At 33.3% G+C, this 27956-nt stretch overlaps 4 protein-coding genes and 1 pseudogene across 6 annotated transcripts; 2 read left to right on the top strand and 3 right to left on the bottom strand.

Annotated features, from left to right (window-relative positions):
* Window positions 1-2627: 2627 nt before the first annotated feature.
* Window positions 2628-3727, bottom strand: ZFP1 (zinc-finger protein 1). The gene has a single exon (XM_013000703.2). It carries the CDS (start codon window positions 3533-3535, stop codon window positions 2780-2782), a length of 756 nt encoding a protein of 251 aa, XP_012856157.2. The 5' UTR covers window positions 3536-3727; the 3' UTR covers window positions 2628-2779.
* A 3204-nt stretch (window positions 3728-6931) lies between these two features.
* LOC105975887 (Ribosomal protein L30/L7 family protein) lies at window positions 6932-9175 on the top strand. 3 transcript variants are annotated; one of them, XM_013001127.2, is made up of 6 exons: window positions 6932-7037; window positions 7149-7350; window positions 7465-7562; window positions 7643-7780; window positions 8593-8695; window positions 8801-9175. In XM_013001127.2, the coding sequence occupies exons 2-6, from the start codon at window positions 7153-7155 to the stop codon at window positions 9014-9016; spliced, it is 753 nt and encodes a 250-aa protein (XP_012856581.2). In that variant the 5' UTR covers window positions 6932-7037; window positions 7149-7152; the 3' UTR covers window positions 9017-9175. The 3 variants fall into 3 exon arrangements, with proteins under 3 accessions (XP_012856581.2, XP_088679149.1, XP_088679150.1); XM_088823023.1 differs by having other exon boundaries at window positions 7146-7350; XM_088823024.1 differs by having other exon boundaries at window positions 6951-7031; window positions 7146-7350.
* NIP6;1 (NOD26-like intrinsic protein 6;1) lies at window positions 9139-12989 on the bottom strand. Its single transcript, XM_013001126.2, has 5 exons — window positions 12540-12989; window positions 12210-12434; window positions 11910-12104; window positions 10890-10951; window positions 9139-9547 (listed from the first exon to the last, which is right to left on the bottom strand). Exons 1-5 carry the CDS (start codon window positions 12774-12776, stop codon window positions 9337-9339), a joined length of 930 nt encoding a protein of 309 aa, XP_012856580.2. The 5' UTR covers window positions 12777-12989; the 3' UTR covers window positions 9139-9336.
* A 3300-nt stretch (window positions 12990-16289) lies between these two features.
* Window positions 16290-20673, bottom strand: LOC148768175 (subtilisin-like protease pseudogene; annotated as a pseudogene).
* Window positions 20674-24203: 3530 nt separating this feature from the next.
* Window positions 24204-26922, top strand: LOC148768174 (AT-hook motif nuclear-localized protein 1-like). The gene is made up of 3 exons (XM_088823014.1): window positions 24204-24516; window positions 24723-24923; window positions 26335-26922. Exons 1-3 carry the CDS (start codon window positions 24409-24411, stop codon window positions 26581-26583), a joined length of 558 nt encoding a protein of 185 aa, XP_088679140.1. The 5' UTR covers window positions 24204-24408; the 3' UTR covers window positions 26584-26922.
* The last annotated feature ends 1034 nt before the right edge of the window (window positions 26923-27956 follow it).

Below are 27956 nucleotides of genomic sequence, written 5' to 3'. Positions count from 1 at the left end.
TGACTCCAATTTTGACTCGCCACCACCGGAGACCGCCAGAGACCCACGGTCTCCGGCGTTGACTCGTTTTTTTTTCAAAACTTTTTTTTTGTCTGAAATTTTTTTCCGGTAGCTCAATCGCAGGGTCTCCGGCTTTGATTTTTTTTTTTCTTTTAAATTTTTTTTTTCTAAAAAAAACTATTTTAACTAATATTAATGTATTAGCTGTTAAATTACTGTCTCGAGCAGTTATTTAACTGTCGGAGAGAGTAATTTAATGTTAATTAACCTTTTTTTTCTTAAAAAAAATATATTAATTAATATTACTATCTTGACTGCTAAATTACTGTCTCCACGATTATTTAACTGTTAATTGACTTTTTTTTTTTCTTAAAAAAATATTTTAATTAATATTACTGTCTTAGCTGCTAAATTACTGTCTTCAACAGTAATTTAACTGTCGGATACAATAATTTAAATGTTAATTGACTTTCTTTTTTGAATTTTTTTTTTCTAAATTTTTTTTATTAATTAATATTACTGTCTTGGCTCAAAATTAATGTCTCCAACAGTAATTTAACTGTCTGAGACAATAATATTATTGTATTAATTAATTTTATCGTCTTGACCTGCATTATTGTTGTTTTCGACTGTAATATTATTGTCTTCGATCGTAAAATTACTGTCTCAAGCAATAATATCACTGTTTGGGACAGTATTATTAGTAATATTACGGTTCAGGAAAATAATATTCATAATATTACTGTCTGAAACAGTAATATTATTGTCTGAAATAGTAATATTATTGTATGAGACAGTAATTTAGTAGGCAAAATAGTAATATTAATTAAAATATATTTTTCTAAGAATATTTTTTTCAAAAACGAAAAAAAAAAGTCAATGCCGGAGAGCGGCGGTCAACTACGGTTGACCGGCCGAAAAAAAAAATTCAGAAAAAAAATGTTTTCAAAAAAAAAAAAGTCAACGCCGGAATCTAGCCGAAAAAAAAAATTCAGAAAAAAAATTAGTTTCTCAAAAAAAATATTTTTTCAAAAAAATATTAAAATGGGGGTTAATGTGATATATTTGTTTAAATTCGGGGTCAATGTGTAATATTAAGGAAGTTAGAGTATACTGGATGAAATTGATAAAAAAATATATTATGGAGGGTATTTTAGAGTAAAAACATGGTGATGGTTAATTTGAAAGATTGTTGTTTATGTGGACCAATGTGCATTTAAGTCCATTGTCATGACCCTAATTATTAATTGTTACTTAAGTTTTAGTTATAGGGGTTTTTATGTAATTTCACCTATAAGGTAGGTATCGTACTTTTTTTATGGGGTTCGTACAAATCATACGTGTCACATTTTTATTGGTTGATTTTCAATCGTTTGGGTCCGAGTAGTACAACCCCTCTCGTACCCTAGACAACCCCAAAAGAAACAGCTGGAAGACTCAAAACAACTCAAAACTGTATCTTTCAAAACATAATCCAGAATTAAATGACTAGATTACGGTTACAGTTAAGGATAATGACATGATTAATTAAGTTAAACAATGTCTACGATGTGGGCCCCACCGTGCCACCATTAAGGATAGTATAATCCTGTTTATGTAACTAATCAATGAGATCAAAGATTCTGCAGATCTTTTGTGTTGATGTGATTTCAGAGTTTAAAGGGTCACAAATTAATTATTGAAAATAAAAAAAACAGGAAAATAACAAAATAATATTTAATTAATTAAAATAAATAAATAAAAATAATTTCGTCATAAACTATCGATGACGACTGCTCAATAGATGGTCTATTGCTCCAACTGTAGGTGGGTCATAAACTACCACTTACCATAAAAATTATATATTTTTATTATATTAATAATAAATTTAAATTTATATAAGTGAAATAAACTTTTAAGTTATGGCTCATCCGGTTATCATTACTACGAGTTATACTGATTAAATAGTAGATGTTAATAATATACTTGCTTCAAATGATGGATAATTGTTGTAATGAAAGATCTTTTCTTCCAGTGAGTTTGACGAACGTCGCCTAATAAAATATTTTTTGTCAAAAAAAAAAAAGAAAGAAAAACGAGTGGAGGTTAATTATATATTTGATTGGGAAGATGTACTTATTCAAACACTATTACTAGCTGCACCGTTCCGATTTATGATTAATTTTATAGGGTGTGACTGGAAAAAGAAATTGTCCTTAAAACATCATATTTTATTTCTGCCTTGTCGGTAATACTATTGTTTTTAATTTTAGAACAATTTTTTTCATCGTCCTTATCCGCATGTAAGTATTTGATGAAAAATATTGTAAGCATAACACAAGACTTCCAAAATTATTAAACATTAAAAAAAAAAATAGATTAAACAAATATTCATAGATTCTATGATCTAGCTGAGGGCAAAAGGCATAATATTATATAGGGAAATGTATAATTAAATATTTGGGGTTCATGAACAAGTTCCTCATATTTCATTACCAGACAAAACCATCCTACTCATATTCCATCATTTTGTGCATTAAATTAAGGAAAATAAAAACATAATAATAATAAAATAATAATAACAATAATATTATTAGTTACTTTAATATATTCAAATGAATTATATATTAAATTGAAGATGCGAGACAAAGTTTAGAGTTTGTTATTTTTTATATATAATTTAAAATTTGAATTTTATTTATCGAGTGGAAAAGAATAGGAATTCCTACTAATCATCATAAATAAAATGCAAATTAAAAAAAAAAAAAAAAAAAAGACAAACTAATAATTAATTAATTAATTAGAGTTTGAGAGACAAATCCAACTTCTTCACATCTTCAGATTTACCACTGCTATTCTTTTTAACAGCGTCCCATCTGAATCCACCACCACCACCAACCCCATCCACCGCCGCCGAAAATCTCCAGCCACCGTCAAACCTAGCTGCTCCGCCACTCGCCGCCGCCGACGGCCCAACCTGATGATTATGATTCTGATTCTCCATCACCAGCCGCCCCACCGCCGCCTGCCGGTATAAACTAGGCAGAATCATCCCTCCACCACCACCACCACCACCGCCGCCGCCGCCGCCGCCGCCACTAAAAATCGGCGGCTGCTTATGGATCATGGAGTGAACCTGAATCCCAAGCGCCGCCCTGCCGTTGAACGACCCATGCAACGGAAGAGAAGCCATGCTCGAGTACCGGTGCGCCGCCGCATCATGGTGGCCGCCGCCTCCGCCGCCGATTCGCTGCCCCTTCCTCGCGATCGTTCTCTCCCGCTTGTGGGCGTTCTGATGGCCGCCTAAAGCCTGCGAGCTGTAGAACTTCCGGTTGCAGTAGTTGCAGGAGAAGACTCGATTCTCCGGCGACTCCTTCGCCGGAATTTGATCTGGGTTTGCGTGGAAGAGGCTGATCAGCTCCAGCTCCGGCGCCTTCGAAATCTGGTCTGAATTATCTTTGCCGGAGAGGCTTAGATCCAGTACAAGATCACGATTCTTGATTTTCCGGCCGTGTTCTTGAATACTGCATGGCTCTAAACTACTTTGCGCCTCCATGTATATATTTTAATTTAATTTTTTTTTTATTTTTTTCCACTTTTGAAATTGTGGAAAAAATGGGTTTAATATATACTCAAGAGAGTTGTAAATGCTGATTAATTAGAAAATAAATGTTTTTTTTGAACTAATTTACAGTTACAAGACCTAATTATAGAAAAAGTATTTGCCAGGGAATTTTTGGGGGTTATGTATATTATGTTATGTATCTACCAAAGTTTTATATATATATAGATACAAATTGAAAGTCATAAGAGAAATTAAATAAATAAATATATTTATAAAACCCCACATTTTATATGTTTTTTTTTTAATTTAATTATTTTGTCATGTTGCTAGATGTCATTTTTGACATATCTTGTCTCATGGGTTTTGCCTATTTAGGGCAACATTTATGGTAAATGTTTTATCATGAAAATTGTAAAATAAAAAAATAAAAAATATATATATTATGAGATCATATAGAATAAAATAATAGAGCCCTACCCCTTGTAGAAAAAGATATGTACTATAGTATAAATTTGAAAGATTTGATGAATTTGATTGAAAATCATATTGTACTCGACAAATTTTGTTTCTTATATATATTATTGTAGCCACTCACCCTTTTTTGTTTTACACAAAGTGAAAAACATAAATAAATTACACTTTAATTATCTAATTACTCAATCTGTTCCATATTACTATATGTCGATTTACATTTTCAATACTGCACTAATGTATATTTTGTTGTTTCAAATTTATTAATTCAACTATTAGTCTATCAATACTAACTGTCCCTTATAGATTATTAAACGATAAAGATTATTTTAGTCATTTCAATATGATTTTACTAACATTAGACCACGTTTATTGAGTGAGTTTCTTAATACATGTGCAATGGTGAAAAGAGAAAATTATTTCAAATGAAGTAATATAAAATAAATTAAAATGTTTTCACCAAATCCGTGACACATAAAAAGACAAAAAAACATTCACTAAATATTATGAAAATATTTGCCTTTTAATTACAAATATATTAAAACAAATACTGTTGATGAACGTTGACGAAAAGATGCTTATTCATGCATGAGGACAAACCAATCTATGAATTAATATATACTCTACACTTTGTTACTAGTAATTCTTTTAGAGATGAATTATTATATATAATCAAGACATCATTATATATATATATATATATATATATATATATATATATATATATATATAAATTTGAATTTGCTACATTAGCATTTAATTATTGTGATTGAGATTGAATTTTGGAATTTGCAAGAGAATTGAAAGATTAGTTGATTGGGTATTAATGGAATGTAATGGTGCATTCACTTTCGGAGTTATTAATATTGAACATTTAATAATTTGGTATCAAGATTTATAAATATCGACCAATATACATTTATCACCAAATTAAAGGGGTATGTTTTAATTAGTAAAATATGTTACTATAAATAAATAATAAGATCCAAATTAATCAATTTTGTCATTTACGATGCGTACGTGGAATAGTGCTTCTCTGTTACTGCTGACCATCCAATTATATATATATATATATAAATGTTGGGAGTTGAACTTATGATTTGACATTGTTAGGCATTACTCCACACTTATCAACACTGTATACATAACATATAATTATATATATAAAATAGTTTTTATCACACTTTCTTGATTTTATATAACATAAAAAACGTGCATTTTGTAAAGACGAATAATAATTTGTAATTTAGTACATAAGATGTGATAATTATTACATACACTGGACAAGTTACGTGCGACAAAATTAATTTAGAAAATATTGACAAAAGAAATTAATCTCATATTATAATAATTTAGAAAATAATTATTATACATTGCTTCATATTATATACACTAGCCACTGTAATATCTTTTGACATCATCTACTTCTATTTTTTTTTTCGATTGATTATTTGCCAAAGAGACAAAATAGGGAAATATTAATTAATTAATTAGCTCTATATTATGGTTCTGTATTAATTTAGATGAATAATCAATAAGCATATGATTAGTCTTAATTATTCACAACAGTTCGCATGTTTCTATAGTAGGGCCTTTTTGGATAAGCATCAGTTTATTTCTTGTATCTATTCTATATATAATATGTATATATATAGTATGTGTGTGTGTATATATATATATATAATATATGTATATACTGTATACATATAATATGCAGGTGTCTATCAGCAGTACTTTAGATTTGTCAAAAACTAAAAAGAAAAAGGGCAGGAAAAAGACAATAGCAACAATTGTGGCTTTTATTGCATTATGAAATCAAAGTACAGGATTTGTTTGTCTGCATATCTTTGTGTAATAATCAATTCTTTTTACTCCCACTAATAAAAATAAGAATACTCAAAAACTCATAATTATTTGCTGGCCCCTTGTTTTTTATTTATCTTATGTTTTTAAATAATAAGTTAAAGGTTATGGTTTATCGGTTTTGTAGATACTACATCCGGTGAATAAAACCGACTGATCTGCACCATTGATCTACACATAATGAAACACATGTACATGTATATATGTATTCAATGGATAGTTATTTATATAAATTTATGATGCAAAATACCCGATGGTTTTCATCAGACGTAACATCTCATACTTTCGTTCTTATTGGCCAATAACTCTTCAATGTACAATAGAGGCATGAATTCTAAGAACATGCACTAATGGAAGTCCCTTTCTAAAATGGGATAAGATCAAAATGGAAGCTGAAAATTACTTGTATGAAATAAAGGGAAAATGAATGCACTTGACCAAATTCTTGAATGATTTTTTTAATGAACATAATTACGAGAATCCTTCTGAAGTAAGATTTAATTACGGAAATCCTCTCATGTTTGTATAATTACGAACCCCCCTGAGGTATGTTGTCGTCCTACGCAGCCCCCTTACGGTGTTATTTTTAATGGAATCTATTTTATTCCATGAATATTAAAAATATCAATTTTATCATCTAACATGTGTCATTACTACCTCGAACAAGCTTCTTGCATGGTTCTTTGGCTACATACCTCGGGGTTTTTTCATAAATGTCGCAAGTAAGAGGGATTGTCTTTATCAGACGTTACCTGGGGTCCTCGTAATTTACCCTTTGTTTTTCTTTTCAAATAACTAAAGGGTAAAACAGACAAACTACATTTTCGGTTAATTTAAATGGTCAAACACTGACCATAGGGTGATCTTCGTAATTATGCAAACATGAGAGGTACTTTCGTAATTTGCCATTTTTCTAATTAACATAAATAAAAATTGGGCCGTCAATCTATGTGAAATGTAGCCCAAATTTACAGCCCAACAAATTAAACCAATTGACTTTATTTTGTGGGCTTTAACCCAAATTATAAAATCAGCGTCGCAAAATCAATTTTTGCTGCCCTTGATAAAAGGGTTTTAGGGTTTTATAAATTAGGGATCTTTCTTTCTTTCTGAATAGCAGGCTTCTTCTCTCTCAGTCGGTTGCATCTCTATCGTATCTGTACGTATTACGAACCGTGTAAAATCAATTTGATTGTAATTGATTCTTGTGTCGACTGTTTCTCCTGTGACTGTAATTGATTCTCGATTCGATTTTTTTTTTTATCAGCAGCACCATGTCCGCCGCCGCAGGGGAGGATGCGCCGCCGCCGGAAATGAATTACATATCGGAGGTGGTGTTGAAGAAGAGGAAGAACAACGAGGATTGGGCAATCCGAAGAAAATTGCAGCTTCAGGAGAGGGCTAAACGCTCTAAATTCGGCAATTCCTTCATCAAAAAGCCCGAGCAATTCATTCGAGAATATCGCGACAAAGTAAGAAGAAAACAAAAAAAAAGAAGTTTTTTTTTGTTATTGTTTCAGTAATATTATTATACCTCCATTATCGAATATTGCCCTCATTTTATGCACTGCTAATTTAATTTACAGGAGTTAGACTTCGTTCAAATGAAGAGCAGGGTAAAACTAAAAAGACGGGCACCCGTCGCGCAGGATTCCCGGCTTTTATTCGTCATACGCATACGAGGGTTTGATTAATTTCCAATGAAATTCTTGTGTTCTCTTAACATTTTCATTGTCTGAAGATTTTATTTTGTGTCGTGTGCAGTAAGAACGATATGCATCCGAAAAGTCGGAAGTTGTTGTACTCGTTGAGATTGAGGAAAATATTCAGTGGGGTTTTTGTTAAGGCAAGTAAAGGAATGATGGAGATTTTGCAAAAGGTGGAGCCTTATGTAACCTACGGGTATGTATAATTATTCCATACAATATTGCTTCTATAGGTTAATTATAGATACATAATCGATCTCGTTTGCATAGAATTAAGCAAATTTGTTGCTCTTGTTCACGTATGCTATAATCCTATTTGAATGAGCTTCTTTGACTGCTTACTTTTAAGGGTGTCGACGAATAGAATCGAGCTTGTTTTGAATTATATCGAGCTGCCTAAGTTGTGTTTGCGCTTTTGTGTGTTAAGCAACGGGTTCGAGCTCGAACGTGTTTTAAAGATTTATAGTTTCATTTTTTGTACATATTTTGTAATGTTTCTCTAATCGAGCTTGAACGAGTTTCGTAACTTATCTAAATAAAATGTGTTACTCGGTATGGTATGTTAACATATCGAGCTCAAAGGTGCTTTTAACAAACAATCTCGAATAGAGTATCAAGTAGTTTGGTTTGATTTTCATTCGGACATACTTTTACGTGATGTGAAGTCTCCTTTTATGTCTTACAACTATTCTCTTTTATTTAGTCCTTTCCTTAGTTTCGTAATGAGATATTTGAATAGTGGTGGAATAGCCCTTCAAACGAAAATTCAAGATTGGTTCTTTATGTTAATAAATCGAGCTCAAACTACCTTTAAATGAACGATCTCGAACCGAGTATCACGTAGCTTGGTTTGATTTTAAGACTTGCTTACTTTTACGTGATATGAGGTCTCCTATTATGCCGTAAGACTATTCTCCTTTGTTGACCTTTTGCGTTAGTTTCATTAGCCCTTTCTAATATAGTTTCTACTCGGCTATTCGATACGGATATTTTGATTTTTTCTTGTAGTTATCCAAGTATGAAGAGCGTGAAGGATTTGATTTACAAGAAGGGTATTGTGAAAATTGGCAAGGAGAGAGTTCCTCTAACCGACAACAACATTGTCGAACAGGTACAACAAACACACACCTTGTCCGATTGTTTTATCTCGTTTCTCGATTGATTTACTAATCTACCTAATTTAAAAAAAAATTAAATTGTGATTTATTCTTGGCAGGAGCTAGGCCAGCATAACATAATATGCATAGAAGACATTGTGAACGAGATTGCCAGTGTGGGCCCGCAATTCAAGACGGTCACACGTTTTCTCTCGCCCTTCAAACTGAACAATCCCGACAAGGCACTGCGCGGTAAGAAGAAACGGTTCGAAGATGGCGGAGACTCTGGTAATCGTTTGGACCGCATAAATGATTTGATCGGCAAGATGAATTAATTTAGCACAATAAGAAAAACGAAAAATTTGTTATTGTTGTAGTAGGTACTTGGGTAAACGAATCTCGGATTTTGCTTAGTTAATTCTTTGTCCCTTTTGTTGATGGAATATTGAGCCTCGTATTTGATGTTATATCGTATGAAGTTTTTTGTTTTATAATACCTCAGTTAAACCGCTTCACGATAAATCTATACATAACAGGAAAAAATACTAGGATTTTGCATATTTATCTATCTTATTACAGGATGTATTTTCTATCCTTGTTCTCTCCGAAATACAACATACATATATAATATATATATATATGTATGTATACATATTCATGATCGTCTGAAGCTGTGTTCGATTACGGGTTTGTTGTCGTGTGCTTTGTCTTCTTCGTCGGGTAACTTGACTGCAGAGTAAACACCAGCTCCAGTTAGGGCACCAAGTATAGGGGCAGTTAGGTAAATCCATATAGCTTTGTAATTGTTAGCTGCAATTGCTGGACCCAATGTTCTTACTGGATTCATTGATGCACCTGTGCTTGGCCTGTGTACCATCATCAAAACACAACATAGGGATTATTATTATTATTTGTACACTTTTCTTTGTGGAGTTTTAATCATTGCTAATTATTGATCTTTTAAAAAAAAAAAATTGACCTTGAATAAAATAATGGATTCCACTATGGAATTAGTTAAAAAGGTGGATTTAGTAGACTTTTGGCACCTGGGGTGTTGAATATTGTTCACCTAGTGGACCCAATTTTGTCCCACAAGGTTTTTAACGAAGACAATTTTTACTATAACTGTGAATCTTTTTATCATGGCAGTTAAATTATGTTTGGATGAATTTTTCTTAGTGAAAATATTTTTTTATTGTAGCTGTCAAATTTTTTTACAATAGCAATTAAACCATGTTTGGAGGAGAGAGAAACGTTAAAAAAAAAGAATATATACTACGGCCACCCTCCGAGTAAGGTTAAAATGACGAAAAAAATCACTCATGTTTGGGTAATTACAACTATCCCTCAATTATGAATCTTCTTACACGTTTATGGTGTCGAATTCAATATAATCTTTTCGATTTCGTGGGATGTTCTCTAGTTTGTACTCGTTTTGTGAAAAAAAAAACAATTTCTGATGCACAACAATGTGATATTTACAAGTCAAGAGATACATCTTATGATCATCTTGTTTTAAAATGTGGAGTTCGAACGGGGTAAAACGGGTACAGACAGAGAATATTTGACATAATCTAGAAGATTCCGCTAAATTTGACACCACAAGCGTGAATATGTCAGAAGATTCATAGTTGAGGGGGGTGACCGTAATTACCCAAACATTCAACAAAAATCGTAACTTGATCTTACCTCGTGGGGGTGGCCGTAATCTACCCTAAAAAAATATAGGATTTTCTCTTAAAAAGCTAAACAAATATGAATTCGTTTCGGGGAAAGAATAAAAATAAAGCGAAAAAAATAACCAAACAATAGCTTGATATATTTGGTTCCAAACTTCCAAGAATAGCTAAACACCATCTTTTAATTTTGACACAAAAAAGAAGAGAACATCTTCAAAAAATTTGCTTTGCATTTATTACTAATGCAATCTTACTAGGATCCAATTGTAATAATCGGATTTTGAGGGTTTTCATTACACAATTCCTCTCATTCTTCTTGCAAAATTTAAGTTCATGTATTATGATTTGATCTATTATATTATATTGTTTCTAGAAGTGACAACCTAAATTTTGCACGTGCATTAGAAAAGCTTGCACGTGCATTAGGTCAAAAGGGTCTTCAACATGCTAATTTAAAAAAAAATAAAAAAAAATTATATATATTTAGAAAAAAAAAAAAGAAAAAAAAAAAGTTGTAAGATAAAATTACCCGGCTATCAATATGTTGAGCATGACAGTAGCTCCAACCGCAATCCCCGCAAGCTCCCCCACCTGTGTGATTTTCAGCATGGCACATAACATTTTTTTAAATTAATAATAATAAATAAATAATAAACTTTTTTTTTTTTTTTTTTTTTTTTTTTTTTGAGTCACATTCAAAGATTCTTCTATCAATGCATTGTGCAATGTACTAAGCTGAGTTTTCATTTCAGTGACAGTGAACTCGGATCCAAGAAAAAAAATATATTTAGTATTAGTAACCATATGTATATACATATATATGAAGTATTATTTCTTTATTTATTTAAGTTCCACAATTTCATTTATTAATGGACAGATCACCATGTTACATTAAAATGAAGCACAGCCCTCTTGTCTGAAAAGATTATTTATTGTTTTTTGTCTCTGCAATTAATGTTTGGAGAACCCCCCTTTTTCAACTCTCTTTCTTACAACTTGACTCTTGTTTCTGAGACTAAAACCACAAACCCTAACCGACAGTTAATTCGAACCGATATAGTAAAATAACTAATTCCGGATCGAGTTAATCATCCGGGATATTTTATTTTTGCAGCCATAACTATCTTTAAAAAAAAGGGTAAATTACGAAAATACCCTAAACTTAGATTAAATTACAAAAACCACATCCACCTATTCATAATTACTAAAACCTCTCTGAGGTTTGTTTCCGTCTTACATCAACTCCTTACAGTGTGACTTTTCACGGATTTTTTTTTATTACATGGAACATATTTTTACACAATTTCCGATATTTCTTTTATTTCTCACCTATTTAACAGAACTTATAATAGACTGTACACATTTTCTGTTTAAAAAACTCAATGAACAGTTAATCAGAGGGGCGTTTTGGTTATTACGGATATGTGGGGTGTTTTTCGTTATTTAGCGTAAGTTAGGGGGGTTTTTGTAATTTACCAAAAAAAAGTTTTTTTTTTTTTTTGGGGGAAAATTAGCAAGAAAGAGAGTGTGTGTGTGTGTGTTTTCTTACAGCTCTTGTATCAGTGGCAACTGCAGTAACAACAAACATGAGGTTGAATGTAATGATGAACTCCAGAGCAAAAGTTTGCGCGTATCCAACCGAAGGAACCGTCACTCCGCCACCCATTGTCGGATGAAATATCGCCTTTAGCATAAACGATGCACATATCGATGCCACTATTTGTGCTCCGATGTACACCGGCACCTGTAAGAATTTACAAAAAAGAAAAAAAAAATTCGAAAACATGTTTATTTTCCAACAATCAGAGCTAAATACAGAGCAGAGAGCACTCGGTTATTGTTTGTTTACATGCTTCCATGGGAAATGCTTGAGTGCAGCAAATGCAATTGTGACAGCTGGATTGAGGTGGGCCCCGGAGATATGTCCGGTGGAGAGTATGACTATCATCACCGCTAGTCCGGTCGACCCCGCCAGGCCGAGCAGAGTTTCCGATCCGCCGGTTTTTTCGTTCACAATGGCGGTTGCGGTTCCGGCAAATATCAGTATAATTGTGCCTATTAACTCAGCCCCAACCTGGAAAAAAAATGTACTAGTAGTTTAGTACAATATCCATGATATATGTTTATATGTGTGTATGTATATATATATGTATATATATGTGGATCAAGAATTGAAGACCTTTCGAGCGAGGGAGATTGGAGGTGGAGGCAATGCACAGGTGACAGGGGGCAGAGACCCCTCCTCCAAAGCCCAAGATTCATGAACACCAAAGCATTTGCAGCTGCTCCTGAGAAAAGACGGTTTTAGCCCTCCGTTACGGCCTCGTTCGGGGCGGAATCCTCCGAAGAGAGGCGCACCGGGGGTTCCTGGAGTCACGGGTGTCGAAGGAGCAGATGCACCATCTTCACTCTCCATCACTCACACACAAGAAATTAAAAAAGAAAGAAGTTAGAATGTAAAATTGCACTAAACAAACAGTGGCTTTTATGTTTTGCATGACAATGAGGGGTTGATTTGAATTTATTTATACTTGTTTTTTTTTAACAAAGATAGTTGACTTTGGGGAATCATAATAGATCCAGGAAAAAAGGGGGCAAAAAAAAAAAAGAAAGAAGATTTTTAGTATTTAGTGGATGATAATTGAAGTAGGGGGGAAAAATAAAGTTTCGCTTTTTTTTTTTCGATATCGAAAGAGCCAGCTGCCAACCGTATAGGTGCACTGTGTAAACCAACACTCTCGTATAACAGCTTGCAAACCATACAAGAGAAGTAAACCACACAAGCTCGACCTAGCGACCGTTGACAAGGGGATTCGAACTCACTTGCACCGACTGCTAGGCCATACATTGCGGAACGAGAAAGTTTTGCTTCGAGAATATGGATGGTGGGACATTAATCATATGGGTTTTTTTTTTGGCATTAGGATACTGAAAGAAAAATTGAGGTTTTAGAGACAAGAGTTGTGGTTTTGCTGTCTGATTCCACTTGATATTGTAGTTTCTTTTTTCACTCTCAAAATAGTGAAAGCTTTCCATGGTTGTTGAAAGGGAGATATTGGTTTAGGCAAATAAACAAACACATGGGGGGTGTGAAAAAAAAAAAAAAAAAAGGAAGATAAGAATCAGTAATTATGGTTGGTGAATTGGTCATTTTTTTTTTTTTGGGATTTATGCAATAATTATTGAGAAGAAGGCAAAAATTTGGGTACTATTTTGTAATGAGCAATTTACACCTTCCAATGTGTGTGTTTTTTCTCCACCTAAAAACTCATGTAATGTAAGTAAAGCCTATTAATTTTTTTCTACTTTTTGCAGAGATTCAAGATATGTGGTTTTAGGGCAACCTTAAACTTTGAGGTAATTAATTGAAGAATATAAAATTTGCTACTTGCTTGATGAAACAAAAGTGGGAAATCCCAAATAGTTTACTACCTAATTAATGATGTTTAGTTTAATTAAGACTGTATGTTGTCTTAGTACCTTTAGGCCTCGATTAGGCCTCGTTTGGTTGTCGAAATAGGATTAACGAATATAAGATTAAATAATCTCACTGGAAAGCCAAGATAAAATAATTTTTCCGGGTGGACCCAAAAATTGTTGGGTTTAACAAAAAAAAGAAAAATAAATAAATTCCAATTATTTAGTTAATTATAATTAATTTTCTACCAAACGATGCCATAATGAATAGTTTAGTGCATAATGTGTGATGATGATTAATTGATTACTATACTAATTGCACAAAGTAAATCCCAGTGACTGCTTTTTTATTTTTATTTTTCTTTTCCTAACTATCCATTCTTTAACTTTTGTGCATCTGATTCGATTTTTTCTTTAAATTTTTATTCAGAGGCAAATAATTCATGATGAGTTTGGTCAAATTGATATAAACATGTGGATGGTGTCCAAGAGAAAAAACCTTTAAAAAAATTGAAAACAAAAGGCAAAATAAATAGTTTTTAAAAATTTTTCCCCAATTACAATTTGTGCTTATTGTATATTTGACCCATATTCATGAGCTAATAGCACAAACCTCCCTGTATTGCTTTATAATTGTCGAAAACCTCCCTGTATTGCTAATAGCACGCCGTTTTTTTTTCTTTCCGAAATTTATTGTTGACTTGTGTGAAATGACCAAATTACCCTTACAAACAAATATTGAAAAAAAAAGGAACAAATAAATTTTTTAGAGGGTATTCTTAATTTTTCAAGTCAAAAGATACACTTCTACTCTCACAATATACGCAAGTGCATTACACAATAAGTCAAACTTGATACAAGTTTGACCCGATTAAATCTCGTTCGAACCGGACTAAATTTCTTACCAAATTAAGCTCAAACACAACTTTAAACAATAACTATTCAAAAAAAAAAAAAACTTGAATAACCATACATTTGATTCGACTGAATTTGATTACATCCCTACCTTTAAAATTGGTGCATTTTGGAAAACAAAACATCATGATTTAAAATCAGATGAAAAGGTCCCTCTTGGAGAATCATTACTATTTAATAGATAGGGATATTGAATTTAGAACAAATTGAATGGTCCATTTCCTTTTTTTTTTTTTTGTTAAATTATGTTCACCTCCCTAAGGTAAGATTAAATTATGAAAAAAATCTCTTTTGTTTGAGTTATTACAATACCTCCCTCAACTATGAATCTTTTTACAATTTCACCCTTATGATGTCAAATTCAATAGAATCTTCTAGATTTCGTGGAATATTCTCTAGTTTGTACTCTTTTTTGTGAAAAAATGCATTTTCAGATGTACCACAATCTGATATTTACAAGCCAAGAGACACACACATCTAATGATCATCTTATTTCAAAAAGTGGAACTCGAATGGGGTAAAACGGGTACAAACTGAAAAATATTCCACAAAACCTAGAAAATTCCACAGAAATTTGACACTGCAAGGTTGAACGTATAAAAAGATTTATAGTCGAGGGGTGGTTGTAATTATCCACACAATAAGGATTTTTTATTTAACCTTACTTCAGGGCAATACCGTACTTTACCATTTTTTCTATTTTATTTTTAAATGGTATTATAATTAATTAATTGATATATAATATGGATGGCAATGAATTGAAATTCTTTTACTGTCACTTCAAGACATAGATAAAAACCTTCATTCTTCTCTACTACTTATCGGCATATATATAGGCCTAGGCAAGGACAAATACTTTCAGACAAATTAAATTAACTTTAATATTTTCAAAACAATTATTTTTATTATTTATAAATTCAGAAATTTGTTCTCTGTTTTATCAGAATAAATTCTCCAATACCATTCATTTCATGGGACCATAAAGGAAAAAAAAAAAGAAAAAGAAATATAACTTTAGAAAAACATTGACTCAGAAACCATGAAGATTACAAAAAAAGTTTTAACTTATATACCAATCGTCAATTACGTTAGGGAAACGTGTGAATATTAAAAATATAGAGATATATCTATAATTTCTAAAAGGATCATTACAACGTTTAAATTGTATGCATATCGTCAATTACATATTTGTACTTATAAATTATATATAATTTACAAGTTCCAATATGAAATATAATTCCAAAAATTACATTGGGACATTGAAATTTATTTTAGTTTCAGTTCGCATTGCAAAAAATATTAAAACACTATTAGAAATGAAAAGGAGACATAAGATTTAAGATTTTTTTTTCAGCGTATGTAATTACGAGTCTTATTTAACCCGTGCGTTGCACGGAGGTGAGTTTAAAAATGAGAAAAATAAATTTATATAAACGACTATCTCTTATAACAATATCAATTCAAGTAAAATAAAATTGAAGAAAAAAATCATAAACTTTATCTCTTAATTTAGAGTTGTAACATATGAAATTAAATTAATATTACAAATAAGAATATGAAGCACGCAAAACACGATATCAAGATTAAGTGAAATCATTTAAAACATATGGTATACATATGGTATAAGATTAAGTGACACACTACTACCATTCCTCGGAGATCGGTTTTGTTTAACGATGTCGGAGTACAAAATTGTATATTTGGATCGCTCGTCTTTAGCGATCCGGCGTAGACAAGAGGCATCAATGTCGGTGGAAAATCCGATAGCTGAAAAGTTGATTCGCCGTCGAGAGTTTCGTTGTTTCCAAGCAAGGTCGTCGCCCTGATCTTTCTGTCGAGTACTAGCACCGACCGTCAGAATCCACGGGGCTTCGTTCGACAACGAGATGTTGAACGGACCATCGTTCCCCGCCGAGCAACTGACTAATATGCCATTCTCCATGGCGCTAAAAGCGCCTAACGCGATGCTGTCGTCATAAAAGCTAAAAGAGAGCCCTCCGAGAGAAAGGGAAAGTATATCCACTCCATCTTCGATAGCAGCATCCATCGCGGCAAGTATATCGCTTTCGGAACAAAATAAGGAGCACACTTTGTAGATGGCTAGGTGGGCCATAGGGGCGATGCCGGCGGCAGTGCCGTTAGCGTTGCCAAACACGTTGGCGCCTTCCACAAAGCTTCCAGCGGTGGTGCACGCCGTGTGGGTCCCGTGGCCATCGTCGAAGGAGTTGAAGTACCTGACACCGATGATCTTGTTATTGCACGTCGTCTGATTGAACTCGCACTTCCCTTTCCATTTGGCGGGAGGGGGCGGCATCCCCTCGTCGCTAAACGAAGCGTGGGTCGGGAGAACTCCCGTGTCCAAGACACCTATGATAACACCTTTACCATAGTTTGAGCCCTGCCAAAATCCCATGTTTTGGTTCAAGCCCAAGAAGTTTGGGGAATGGGTTGTGTGCTTGTCCAATTTTCTTTCGGGCTGAGCCGATATGAAGCCCGAGTTGCTCTCCATGGCTTTGACTTCGTCAGCCGATAATCGAGCGGCGAAGCCTTTGAACACCTTGTGGTAGGAGTAGACGATTCTTCCTCGGCCGTTTGAATTTGATGTTGGCAAGAATGAGGTGTACCAGCTCTCTAAGTTTTCGAATCAATCGAAAAGACCGAGGTTTCCATCAACATGGATAATGTATGTCTCTAAGGGGCTTGTGTTGGTGCTATCATCTGCAAATGTGTGTAAGAGATGGATATTGAGTATGCAAATGAGGGTGAGAAAGTGATTCAACCCCATTTTGTGACAAACACCAAAATTAAATCTCTTTCTTGTATGTGAAAAAATCAAGTTGCAAATAGAAATGTAGATTGTGTGGAGTATTGATGTTAGTCCTAGTCGTTTCAACACATTATATAGAGTTGTTGTCCCTTATGTTGTTATAGATTGGTCATCAATATTATGACCGGCTTATTCGATGTTATACTCGTGAAATACAGTACTTCTGATATGCACATAATCACACACATCCGTGTCTGTGCTTAGTCGATAGTTATTTAAACCCATCAATTATTAAAAAATATGACCGTTATAGCATCTAACTCCTCTTTATAACATATATATATATATATATATATATATATATATATATATATATATATATATATATATATATATATATATATATATATATATATTTCTGTCCCTTTGGGAAATTGGATTTGTGCAATTGTTAGCATTTAAATTGGCAGATTATAATCATCTCTCCATATGTTGCAATGAGACGAATATGTGGATGTGGTCTCAATCTCATTGCCGGTTGCAGAATTAAAAAAATGGTAGAAAGGCAGCAAGAACTTGCAAAGAAAATCATATATATATATATATATATATATATATATATATATATATATATATATATATATGCCACATAACAAATCGGCCCATGATAAGGGATTTAAATGCACATAGGAGGATGTTTGTCTAAGCTTATAAGATGTTAAAATAAGCTTATAAGATGTTTTGGTGCTTATAAGCTCTTCCAAAGTGTTTGGTAAATTTTTAAAACAAGATCTTTATTTTTTTTAAAATAAGTTGTTGGAAAGCAAATAAGATCTTTTAAAAAAAGTACCTCTCCCCCACCTTTTTATTTAAGATTTTATAATGAGTAAAAATAGGAAATAAGCTTATTATCCAAACACTCTGAAAAAAATCCTAAAAATAAGATGTAAGAGCTTATCAACTCTTAAAACATCTTATCAGACGTAGGAGCTTATCAGCTGTTTAAAATAAGTTTAGCCAAACACCCTCTAGGTGCAGACAAAAAACAGTATCGCAAATAAACACATCCCCATTTATTTTGTCTAAAATACCCCTCATAGTATAATTTTCATCAATTCCATCAATTACACTATAACTTCATCAATATTGCACATTGACCTTGGATTTGAACAAATATATCACCTTAACCCCCATTTTCATAATTTTAAAAAAATATATTTTTTTAATGATTTTTTTTTTCCAACCAGATTATGGCGTTGATTGCGCGGTTCTCCGGCGTTGATTTTTTTGTTTTCATTTCGAAAACGTTTTTTTTTTCTGAAATCTTTTTACAGCTGGTCAACCGCCGGTCTCCGGCATTAACTTTTTTTTTTTGAAACTTTTTTTTTTCTCTAAATTACTGTGTTAACAACTAAATTATTGTCCGAGACAATAATATTAAATGACAAAACAGTAATATTACTAATATTACTGTCACCAACAATAATATTACTAATATTACTGTCACAAACAATAATATTACTATTATTACTGTACTCAACAGTAATATTACTGATTTTACTATCTCAAACAGTAATATTATTGTATGAGACAATAATATTACGGTCGATAACAGCAAAATTGCAGGCCAATATGATAAAATGAAGTAATACAGTAAAATTACTGTCTTCGATCGTAATATTGTAGGCCAAGACAATAATATCAATTAAATATTTTTGTAATAAAAAAAAGTTTAAAAAAGAAAAAAACAACGTCGAAGACCGTCAACGGCGGTTGTCCTGCCGGAAAAAAAAAATTTAGAAAAAAAAATATTCATAAAAAAAAAGAGAGAAAGAAAGTCAGCGCCGAATACCAGCGGTGAACGGTGGTCAACGGCTGACCGACGGTCTCCGACGACGGCGGTCAAAATTGGTTAATTAGTGAAATTGGACTAAATTGGGTGTAAAACATGAAATTGGAGTTAAATTAGGATTTCAAGGTGTTGGATAATTTTGGTATATATAAAATGGTTAAAATGGTTTTCTTTATTTGCAAATAAGTGTGAATGAGATGGATTTATTTTAAAGACAAAAAAGTTGAATGTCTTTTTTTTGATTAATTAAATACTCTTGTCATGCGTCTATTTGTCATTACACATGTATAAGAGTTGTTCTTACAATCATAATCGGATGATCAATTTTTATTAAGGAATTTGTCAATCACATTTCCGGAGTAGGAGAACTAACCCCTCAGGAAAATTAGACGCTACTTACACTAGATGAATTTGGATCGTAGAAAATAGTTATTTATGGAACATAGAGAACAAATCACACTAATCACTATGTATTACCCCTCTCTCTCTCTCTCTCTCTCTCTCTCTCTCTCTCTCTCTCTCTCTCTCTCTCTCTCTCTCTCTAATCTCACTTAAATATCATGGAATGTTCAAGGGCAGTGTATACTGTATAGGGGGCGTCGAGGTTCAAGGGTGAGGGGCGACTCCTGAAGGTGGGAACATTTATGAAATTATGCAAAATCGGTTTTAAGTTTTATCTAATTGAAAAATATAACAAAAATAAAAAAAACAAATAGTTAAAAGATTATATACTTTTTTAATTGCAAAAACACCCTTGGGATATTATGCCTTTTCACGACCGTTCCACAGGTAAATTGATATTGGGTGCATTGTGTGTGAAGTCAGAAATATTTAATAGGGGTTTTTGCCCATTTTTTTATATATATAGTATAAGAACTTTTTGAACATATTGAAATAATATAGGTGTCTTACTGCAATTAACTCAATTTGACCATTGATCGTTCGTCGTTGACGGTCAAACAAACAGATGGACCAAATGTGTCAAAAGTTGGTAACATTATAGTATTATTTGTAGACCGTGGTGAATATTGGACTGAAAGTGAAAATGGCGAGGGACTAAAAATGTAATTATCCCGATGAACCATAGTCTCAATGGTTCATCTGTGAATGAATTACCTGTACTTTAGTGACACACACGTTAGCTAATGAGAAGAAAGTACTACATTGATGATTGATTACTGCATGGACACCGGGTAGATCTTTATCATCATATACACACAAATACACACATACTTATATTGATGTGTGTAGATCAACGGTAAAAAAATTACCTGGTGTAGGCTTTATCGGGTATAGCATAGAGATAACCGGCTGTGTGGTTGTGATGTGAGAGTGTTTCTCAATTGAAGCCACTTTTTTCATGACCTTATAAGATTAATATAGCCACGTGTCCGTTCTTCCTAATTTGGGTTATTAATTAGTAAATATATTAAAACAATGTAGTAGCTGAAAAATAATAATAATAATAATAATAATAATAATAATAATAATAAAATAGCAATCCAGCTTGTGTGTTAGTGCACGCTCACCACCTTCAACGAAGAATCAATCAGTTGAAGATAGCTTCTTATTCAGTAGTTTTCTGTGTAAGACTTGGTTCCATAATCAGAGCAGTGTAACGGCAATCGGAGTACTTGTCGGAATTCCATTTCAGGTAACCTTGAGTGTAAACAGTAGTATTCGTGGTAGATTCCGCCCATGTGTCCCTTGTCTAAAAATATGATATAAATTAAATTAATTATTCGTATATAGACATAAATACCCTTAATTAATATTTAGGACTTACTTTTTACAGTTGAAAAATTGCTATTTGTAGTTCAAACCTAATGCTATTTGTATCTGAAAGTCTAGACTGGGCGCCCAAACCGTAACCGGGCGCGCATTCCCGAACTGGACGCCCAAATCGGGCGTTCACCAGCATTTTCCACGCCCAAATCGGGCGTGAAAAATGCTGGTTTGGGCGTTCACCGAGCGCAATTTTGGAAAAAAAACAACCCTACAAATCGATTTGTAGGGCTATTTAACATAAAATTACAACTGAAATTTCCTACGCAATGCAATAAAAACGTTTAGGAGTTGAAAATACCTCAAAATTTTGATTAATTTAGCTTGTTTTTGCTTGAATTCGAATTTTTTGAATTTTTTTTGTTAAATATTTTGGTTTTGGGGAGCAGATGAAGAGGGTTTATAGTGAGAGAAGTGCTTTTAGGGTATGAACTGCAAATAGCAAATTTCTAACCCCAAAAAGCATTTCACTTAATATTTATATAAAAATAGTTATTTATAAAATATAGGGAACAAACCACACACATCAGTCTGCATACCCCCCTCTCTCACACACGCGTTTCCGTCTCTGTCCTCTCTTCTGCCCTCACTCTCTTCTCTTTATCTCCTCTTTCTCTAATCTCACGCGCTCCCAGCTCATCCACCGACGCGCGCGCACGCGCGCCCTTATTGGGCAGCGCGCGCACGTCCGCCCCTCCCCCTACTCCACGCGCATTGCCTACACACGCACCAACCGCACGCGCGCGTCCCCCCACGCCCGACGCGCGCGCGCGTTCTTCAACCCTTAGCTCAGACGCGCGCGCGCGTGCCTCGGCCATCGGGCCCGATGCGCACGCGCGTCCCTCCACCACTGGCCCACGTGGGCTGGCTGCCCCTCTCCCATCTCTTCATTCTCGAGGCAAGCCGACGGCTCACGACTCCGGCTCGGCTCCACGCGTTCCATTAGAGAATTCCTCTCACCGGGTTTGGGCCGGCTCGCAGCGCGGCTCAAGCCGATTTCCGCCTCCAAGCCGTCTACAACCCCCATCTGCACAGTATTTCGTGCAACGCCTACTGCGGATCCGATTTTCGCACCCGATACCACAAGTTTCTCGCGTTCCATACCCACCGTACCAAAAGTTTTTTCGCCCCCTTCAACCGGATCTCGAAGTTTAATTCGCAAAGATTTTGAATTACTCGGGTTCGACATGAGAAATATTTTTCCCCGAAGAAGCAATCAAGAAAGAAAAAAAAAAAATTCTACTCTACTGCTATAGAATAAAAGAAGAAGAGCACAAAAAAATACCTAAAGTTAAAAATACATACCCATATTTATTAAGCAGGAGTTGAAGTTTAATTCTTTCCACCACAAAAGGAGTCTATTTATCTGGCCCTGAGATCAATTCAACGCCAACAGAAACTATTTAAGCCACGACACAATTAACTCTTGACACGATCCGGACTCCCCTAAACATGTCTCCCATCTCGACTCGAGAGTTGGGGGGCTTAATGATATACCTAATTGGGCCGACCCAATGGGCCCCAATTTATTTAATAATTAGGCCCAATACACGAAAGCCCAATCACCTATATTTGGGCCCATTACACGAAAGCCCAAGCACCTTCAATGTAAGGCTTGGGCCCAACAAAGTAAGCCCAACCCAATCAACGACATATAAATAGAGGTTTTACTCATTTGTTAAGGTACGTTCGATTATTCACAAGTATTCTAGAGTGCATATTCTCTCTACCATCTCCACGATCCGTACATCTGACTTGAGCGTCGGAGGGGTTTACGCCGGATCAACCCCCTGCTTAGTTCACGTGTGTTTATTTCGCAGGGACCTCAGGATCATCAAGTTGTCAAGCTACTGATCCGCTTTGCTCTCCCAACTCGCTTTCTACACTACCCTAGGTGATCTAATTAATTAGCATCATCAATATCTTTTTCCCTCTCTCTACTAGTGCTTGGAGTAAGATGTTGTGTTCAAGGGCGGTGTAGAGGGAGCGTCGAGGTTCAAGGGTGAGGGGCCACTGCTGCAGGTGGGAGGGAGGCGACGACGGGGGCTAGTTTGGGGAAGAAGATGGCCCCTTTTCATTTTTTTTTTGTAATTTAATTTTTATTCTTTTGTTTGTTTAAAATTGGAATACTATTAAGTATTAAGAGGTAAATTGTACTTAACCCCTTGTGGTTTGGACATTTTGCACATGACCCCTGTGGTTTGAAATTAGGTATATAACTTTCTTGTGGTTTTTATATTTTGCACATGCCCCCATCTATGGTAAGAAATTAGGCACATAACCCATTTGTGGTTTTGACATTTTGCACATGACCCCCTTATGGTATGAAATTAGACACATAACCCCTTGAATAGAAAACTTAAAATTTTTTTTTTTCCGAAACCCGAAACCCGAAACCCGAAAAAAAAAAAAAAAAAAAAAAAAAAAAAAAAAAAAAAAACTGAAAACACTAAATTACCCCGAAATAATAAAGACTTTGTTTTGTCTTTTAAGTAAAAATGTACAGTCTGGTTACTGTTTTCTCCTCCGGATTCCAACCATTTCTATTAACCAAAATACATAAAACTTGTTGTGTTGAAATGATTAACAATTAATTAATCTCTATAATTTAATATTTTCTGAAGATATTTAAATATTTAAATCTATATACTTAAATATAGATTAATAAATCTATATTTAAATTTCCTCACCATTAAAATTTCTCTCTCTCTCTCTCCATCATACTTTCTGATTAAAATATTAATTTTATTTGGTAAAAAGAAAAAAAAAAAAAAAAAAAAAAAAATAGAGGAGGAGAAAATGAACAGCCCCATTTTCCTCTCACTTTGATCTTACAGTACTTTTTTTTTTTTTTCAGCTCTGTCAAAACTAAAAATTGGATCTTGTTAACTTCTTGCAACTGGGTTTTTGATTTTGAGGCCATTTTTCAATTTTTGTTTTCAACCCTGTTCATATTTTCTCTGGTAGTATTCGAAAGCTTTGCGGTGGGAAGATTTTGCTCAGAAGCAAGAAAAATGTGGTTTTAGAAAAAGAAAAAAAAGTTTAAAATTAAAAAGCAAAATTAAATTTGTTTTTCTTGTAATGGTGTCACTTTCTTGGGAAAGTGACTTAAGGTTCTTGTTGAGCTACGACTTTTGTCGGTTCAATCGACAAACGTTTCCATTCTTGATTAGTTTGATTCTTGAAATAACTCGATAAAGTGTGATTATGAGTATTTTCAATTTTGTTACTGATTTGAACTAACCGGAAAAAGTCCGAATCTCGCGGAATGTGTTTCTCATTTTCAGTTGAAGTAATTCATCTTAAGCTTTTATGCATCAAAACTTATTTTATACATATTTTTTTTTGGCAGGTGACTCGGTTTCGTGTTCCGCTGGCTCAAGTTTTACACCACATATAATCACAGTCAATGCTGGAGAGGTGAATTATCGATAAGTTTTTCGAATTTTGTGATACATAGATTACTAGTGTATCTCCTACTTTGCTCTTCACTTAAGTTAATTCCGATAAAGTTCCGTTTTTTCTTTTCTTTTTTGATAAATAATCCCGATTGGCCTGTATTTCATTTGTTCTTACATTTTAATTAGGAAGTGATCTTATTTATTTATTTATTTTATTTTATTTAGGATGTGACGATGAAGGTTATATCTTTCTCTCAACAAGGCCCACGAGCAATATGCATTCTCTCAGCAAACGGTGTAGTATCAAGTGTAACTCTCCGTCAACCTGATTCTTGTGGTGGCATGAGCGTTTCGTTGGCTAGTCCAGATGGTCGTGTTGTCGGTGGTGGAGTTGCAGGTTTGTTAGTAGCTGCAAGTCCGGTGCAGGTAATTGTTTCCCGCTTTTATTCTTAATAATCAATTTTCTTTTTATACAAATATGATTGGGCAAATAACGCCCACCCCTGAGTTATGGTCAAATTACGAAAACACCTCTCATGTTTGGGTAATTATAGCCACCCCTCAAATATGTATTATCGTAAACCTCTATAGAGGTAAATTTAGGATGTTAATTCGGTAAAACCGAACGAAATTTCGGTTCGCCAACATTTCATACTTTTTACCGAACTGAATATACGATTTGGTTCGGTAAATAACCGTATTACATAAATTTTATGTAAAAATATTTAAAAGGAGGGGTGATAGTAATTACCCAAACAAGAGGGTTTTTTTCGTAATTTGGCAATACTCAGGGGTGACTGTTATTTGCCCAATATATATATATATATATATATATATATATATATATATATATATATATATATATATATATATAGATATAGATATATGTGTGTGTGTGTCTATCAAGGTTGTAAAATGCGGTAATCGGGTCGGAGGCGGTCAGGCACCGATTCACGATTAATCGGTGCGGCGGTCGTTAATCGGTGATAAATCGGAAATAAATCGGTTTTTAAAATTTAATATAATATATTTCTAGATATTATTTATAAATACTCAAAACATATATAAAAAGATATATGTTTCCATCATGTATATATCCTAATGATATCCTAATTCTATCATGTATATATCCTAATAACATAATAAAAGTTTAATAATAATAAGATCATAATACATAAATATCCTTATAAAATATAAATAAAAAGGCAAATTTTTTGAATTTACATTTATTCTTGAACATTCCTGACATACATCATTAGTTCTTTAACAATACCAGCTAACATAAACAAAATAAAACATAAACTCATATTTTTTTTTATTAAAATCCCAACTTTTATTTTGAATTATAAAAAAAAAAAAAAAAAAAAAAACCGATTTTTGGCTGATTTTTGCCACCGAGTTTGACCCGCCTTAAAGGTTTGACCGCCTCACACCTCACTGGCAAAAAACCGATTTTTCGAATCTTTATACTAAAATCGTAAAGGTTTGGGACTGCCTCCGCTCAGAGACCGATTAATCGGCCGCCTCGGCCGATTTTTAGAACACTGATATATATATATATATATTTTTTGATTCGGTAAATAACTGAATTACATAAATTTTATGTAAAAATATTTAAAAGGAGGGGGTGACTGTAATTATCCAAACAAGAGGATTTTTTTCGTAATTTGACCATAGTAAGGGATGGCCGTAATTTGCCCAATATGATTTGACTATATATATATATATATATATATATATATATATATATATATATATATATATATATATATATATATATATATATATATATTTGATTTCTTCAACATGTTAAATGTGTTTTCTTGTGAACTACTAGATTGTGGTGGGAAGTTTTCTAGCGGGTAACCAACACGAGCAAAAAACGAAGAAACACAAATCCGAGTTAGTGACAGCTGTACAAGCGGCTTCAATACCGATTTCCAATACTGCGATGGAAGATAATAATAACAATAATAATACATATCATACTTCCTCTTCTTTCCGTGGAGATAGCTGGTCTCCGATGCCGCTCGATATGAGGAATAATAACAAGTCCAATAATGACATTAATTTAACTTTGCCTTGATAGTGAGAGGATTCGACTTTTCGGAAACTTCTAGAAAACCTATTTTCTTGAAAATTTACCTCTTTGTTTCGTTGCCTGTAAACCCACGTAGCCAATTGCAGGTGAAAATCGTGTAGTAATTTAGTTCATTATGTCGCCTTTTTTTCTTTTTAAATTATTTTTTTCCGCCTCTTCGTTATGATAGTAGAATGATTTAATTAGATGTGTAATATGTACTATTGAAGTTCGAACTTGAATATCAGTTTTCGATTTGTAATTTTGTCGATGCAGAATTTTTTTTCTAGAGGTTGATTGATGAATTTGCATTTGCTGTTTATCTATGAATATAGTTTTGATATACATGTGCTTAGAGTTGAATGATTGTGTTTGGTTCAATTTGAGTATATCATAGTGATATAAGTTTAATTTCTAATGGTTGCTCTTTGTAATTATTAGAAAATGAAATTCATTCATTGGTGAAGTATGTTGATATAGTCACATTCATTTTCAAGGGTGGAAATTGAATGAAAATTTTGAATTATGTCGATTTAGATTAAGGCGATTTTCGACTTTGGTGCAAACGAAACTAGCCGAATGCATAGTTCAAACTTGTATCACTTTTTATCGATCTTTAAAAGTTTTGTTCGATAAATAACAGCGTTGAGCTCAAACGAGCTTCCATGGAGCCAAGTACGAATCTAGTTCAAATAGATCGAGTACATATATGTCTGTATATATTATTTATTATTTTTCATCTTTTAATCTAATCGATCTAGAGCTAGAGCCAAACTTCATAGTTCATCAAATGAAAAAATATGTGTTTAAGCTTGGCTCATTAGGGCTGCGCATGAGTCGATTTTATCGGCCAACTAACCCACTTTCGACCCACTTTTTTCGGCCGATAATTTTGTTGTCGGGCTGGTAATTTTAATCGACCCATATATAAATGGGTAGGTCGGTGGTTTTCAGTTTACTTAAAAGTCGGTTGGTTGGGTAATATCGGTCAACCGACTTTTTTAATAATAAATATTTAATTGTAATTCTTATTTTCTTAACGTTGAAATAATATATAAAAGAAGTCAAAACTCAAAAACTCCAAACACAAATTTATAAACCTCTACGAACTATTTTTATTTTATAAATCTTATTTCATATTCTTTATTATATATTTATGTATTGTAGAATTTTAATAAAAACAGACTCTTAATTTTAAAGTTAAGATTTTTGCAACATAAGTTTTCCTTTAAATATCTTATGAATAAACTTTTAAAAACATCTTATTATTATTAAAAAAAATGAATAAATAGATGACCGATAATACCATCAACCGATCCATTGTTTATCCGACAAAGTCGGTTGCCAACCATTATCCGACCCATAATGGTCGGGCTGGT

The sequence above is a fragment of the Erythranthe guttata genome, chromosome 9 (genome assembly GCF_056151865.1).
Source record: "Erythranthe guttata isolate IM_541 chromosome 9, IM_541, whole genome shotgun sequence".
NCBI lineage: Eukaryota > Viridiplantae > Streptophyta > Magnoliopsida > Lamiales > Phrymaceae > Erythranthe > Erythranthe guttata.
This window is presented reverse-complemented; position numbering and strand designations above follow the sequence as displayed.

Excerpts from the sequence above, each read along its gene's own strand:
- ZFP1 (XM_013000703.2), bottom strand. The coding sequence starts at position 3,535 with ATGGAGGCGCAAAGTAGTTTAGAGCCATGCAGTATTCAAGAACACGGC.
- LOC105975887 (XM_013001127.2), top strand. The coding sequence starts at position 7,153 with ATGTCCGCCGCCGCAGGGGAGGATGCGCCGCCGCCGGAAATGAATTAC. Across the intron at positions 7,351-7,464 it reads TTCGAGAATATCGCGACAAA|GAGTTAGACTTCGTTCAAAT; the intron begins GTAAGAAGAAAA and ends TTTAATTTACAG. Across the intron at positions 8,696-8,800 it reads ACAACAACATTGTCGAACAG|GAGCTAGGCCAGCATAACAT; the intron begins GTACAACAAACA and ends TATTCTTGGCAG.
- LOC148768174 (XM_088823014.1), top strand. The coding sequence starts at position 24,409 with ATGCATCAAAACTTATTTTATACATATTTTTTTTTGGCAGGTGACTCG. Across the intron at positions 24,517-24,722 it reads TCACAGTCAATGCTGGAGAG|GATGTGACGATGAAGGTTAT; the intron begins GTGAATTATCGA and ends TATTTTATTTAG. Across the intron at positions 24,924-26,334 it reads TAGCTGCAAGTCCGGTGCAG|ATTGTGGTGGGAAGTTTTCT; the intron begins GTAATTGTTTCC and ends GTGAACTACTAG.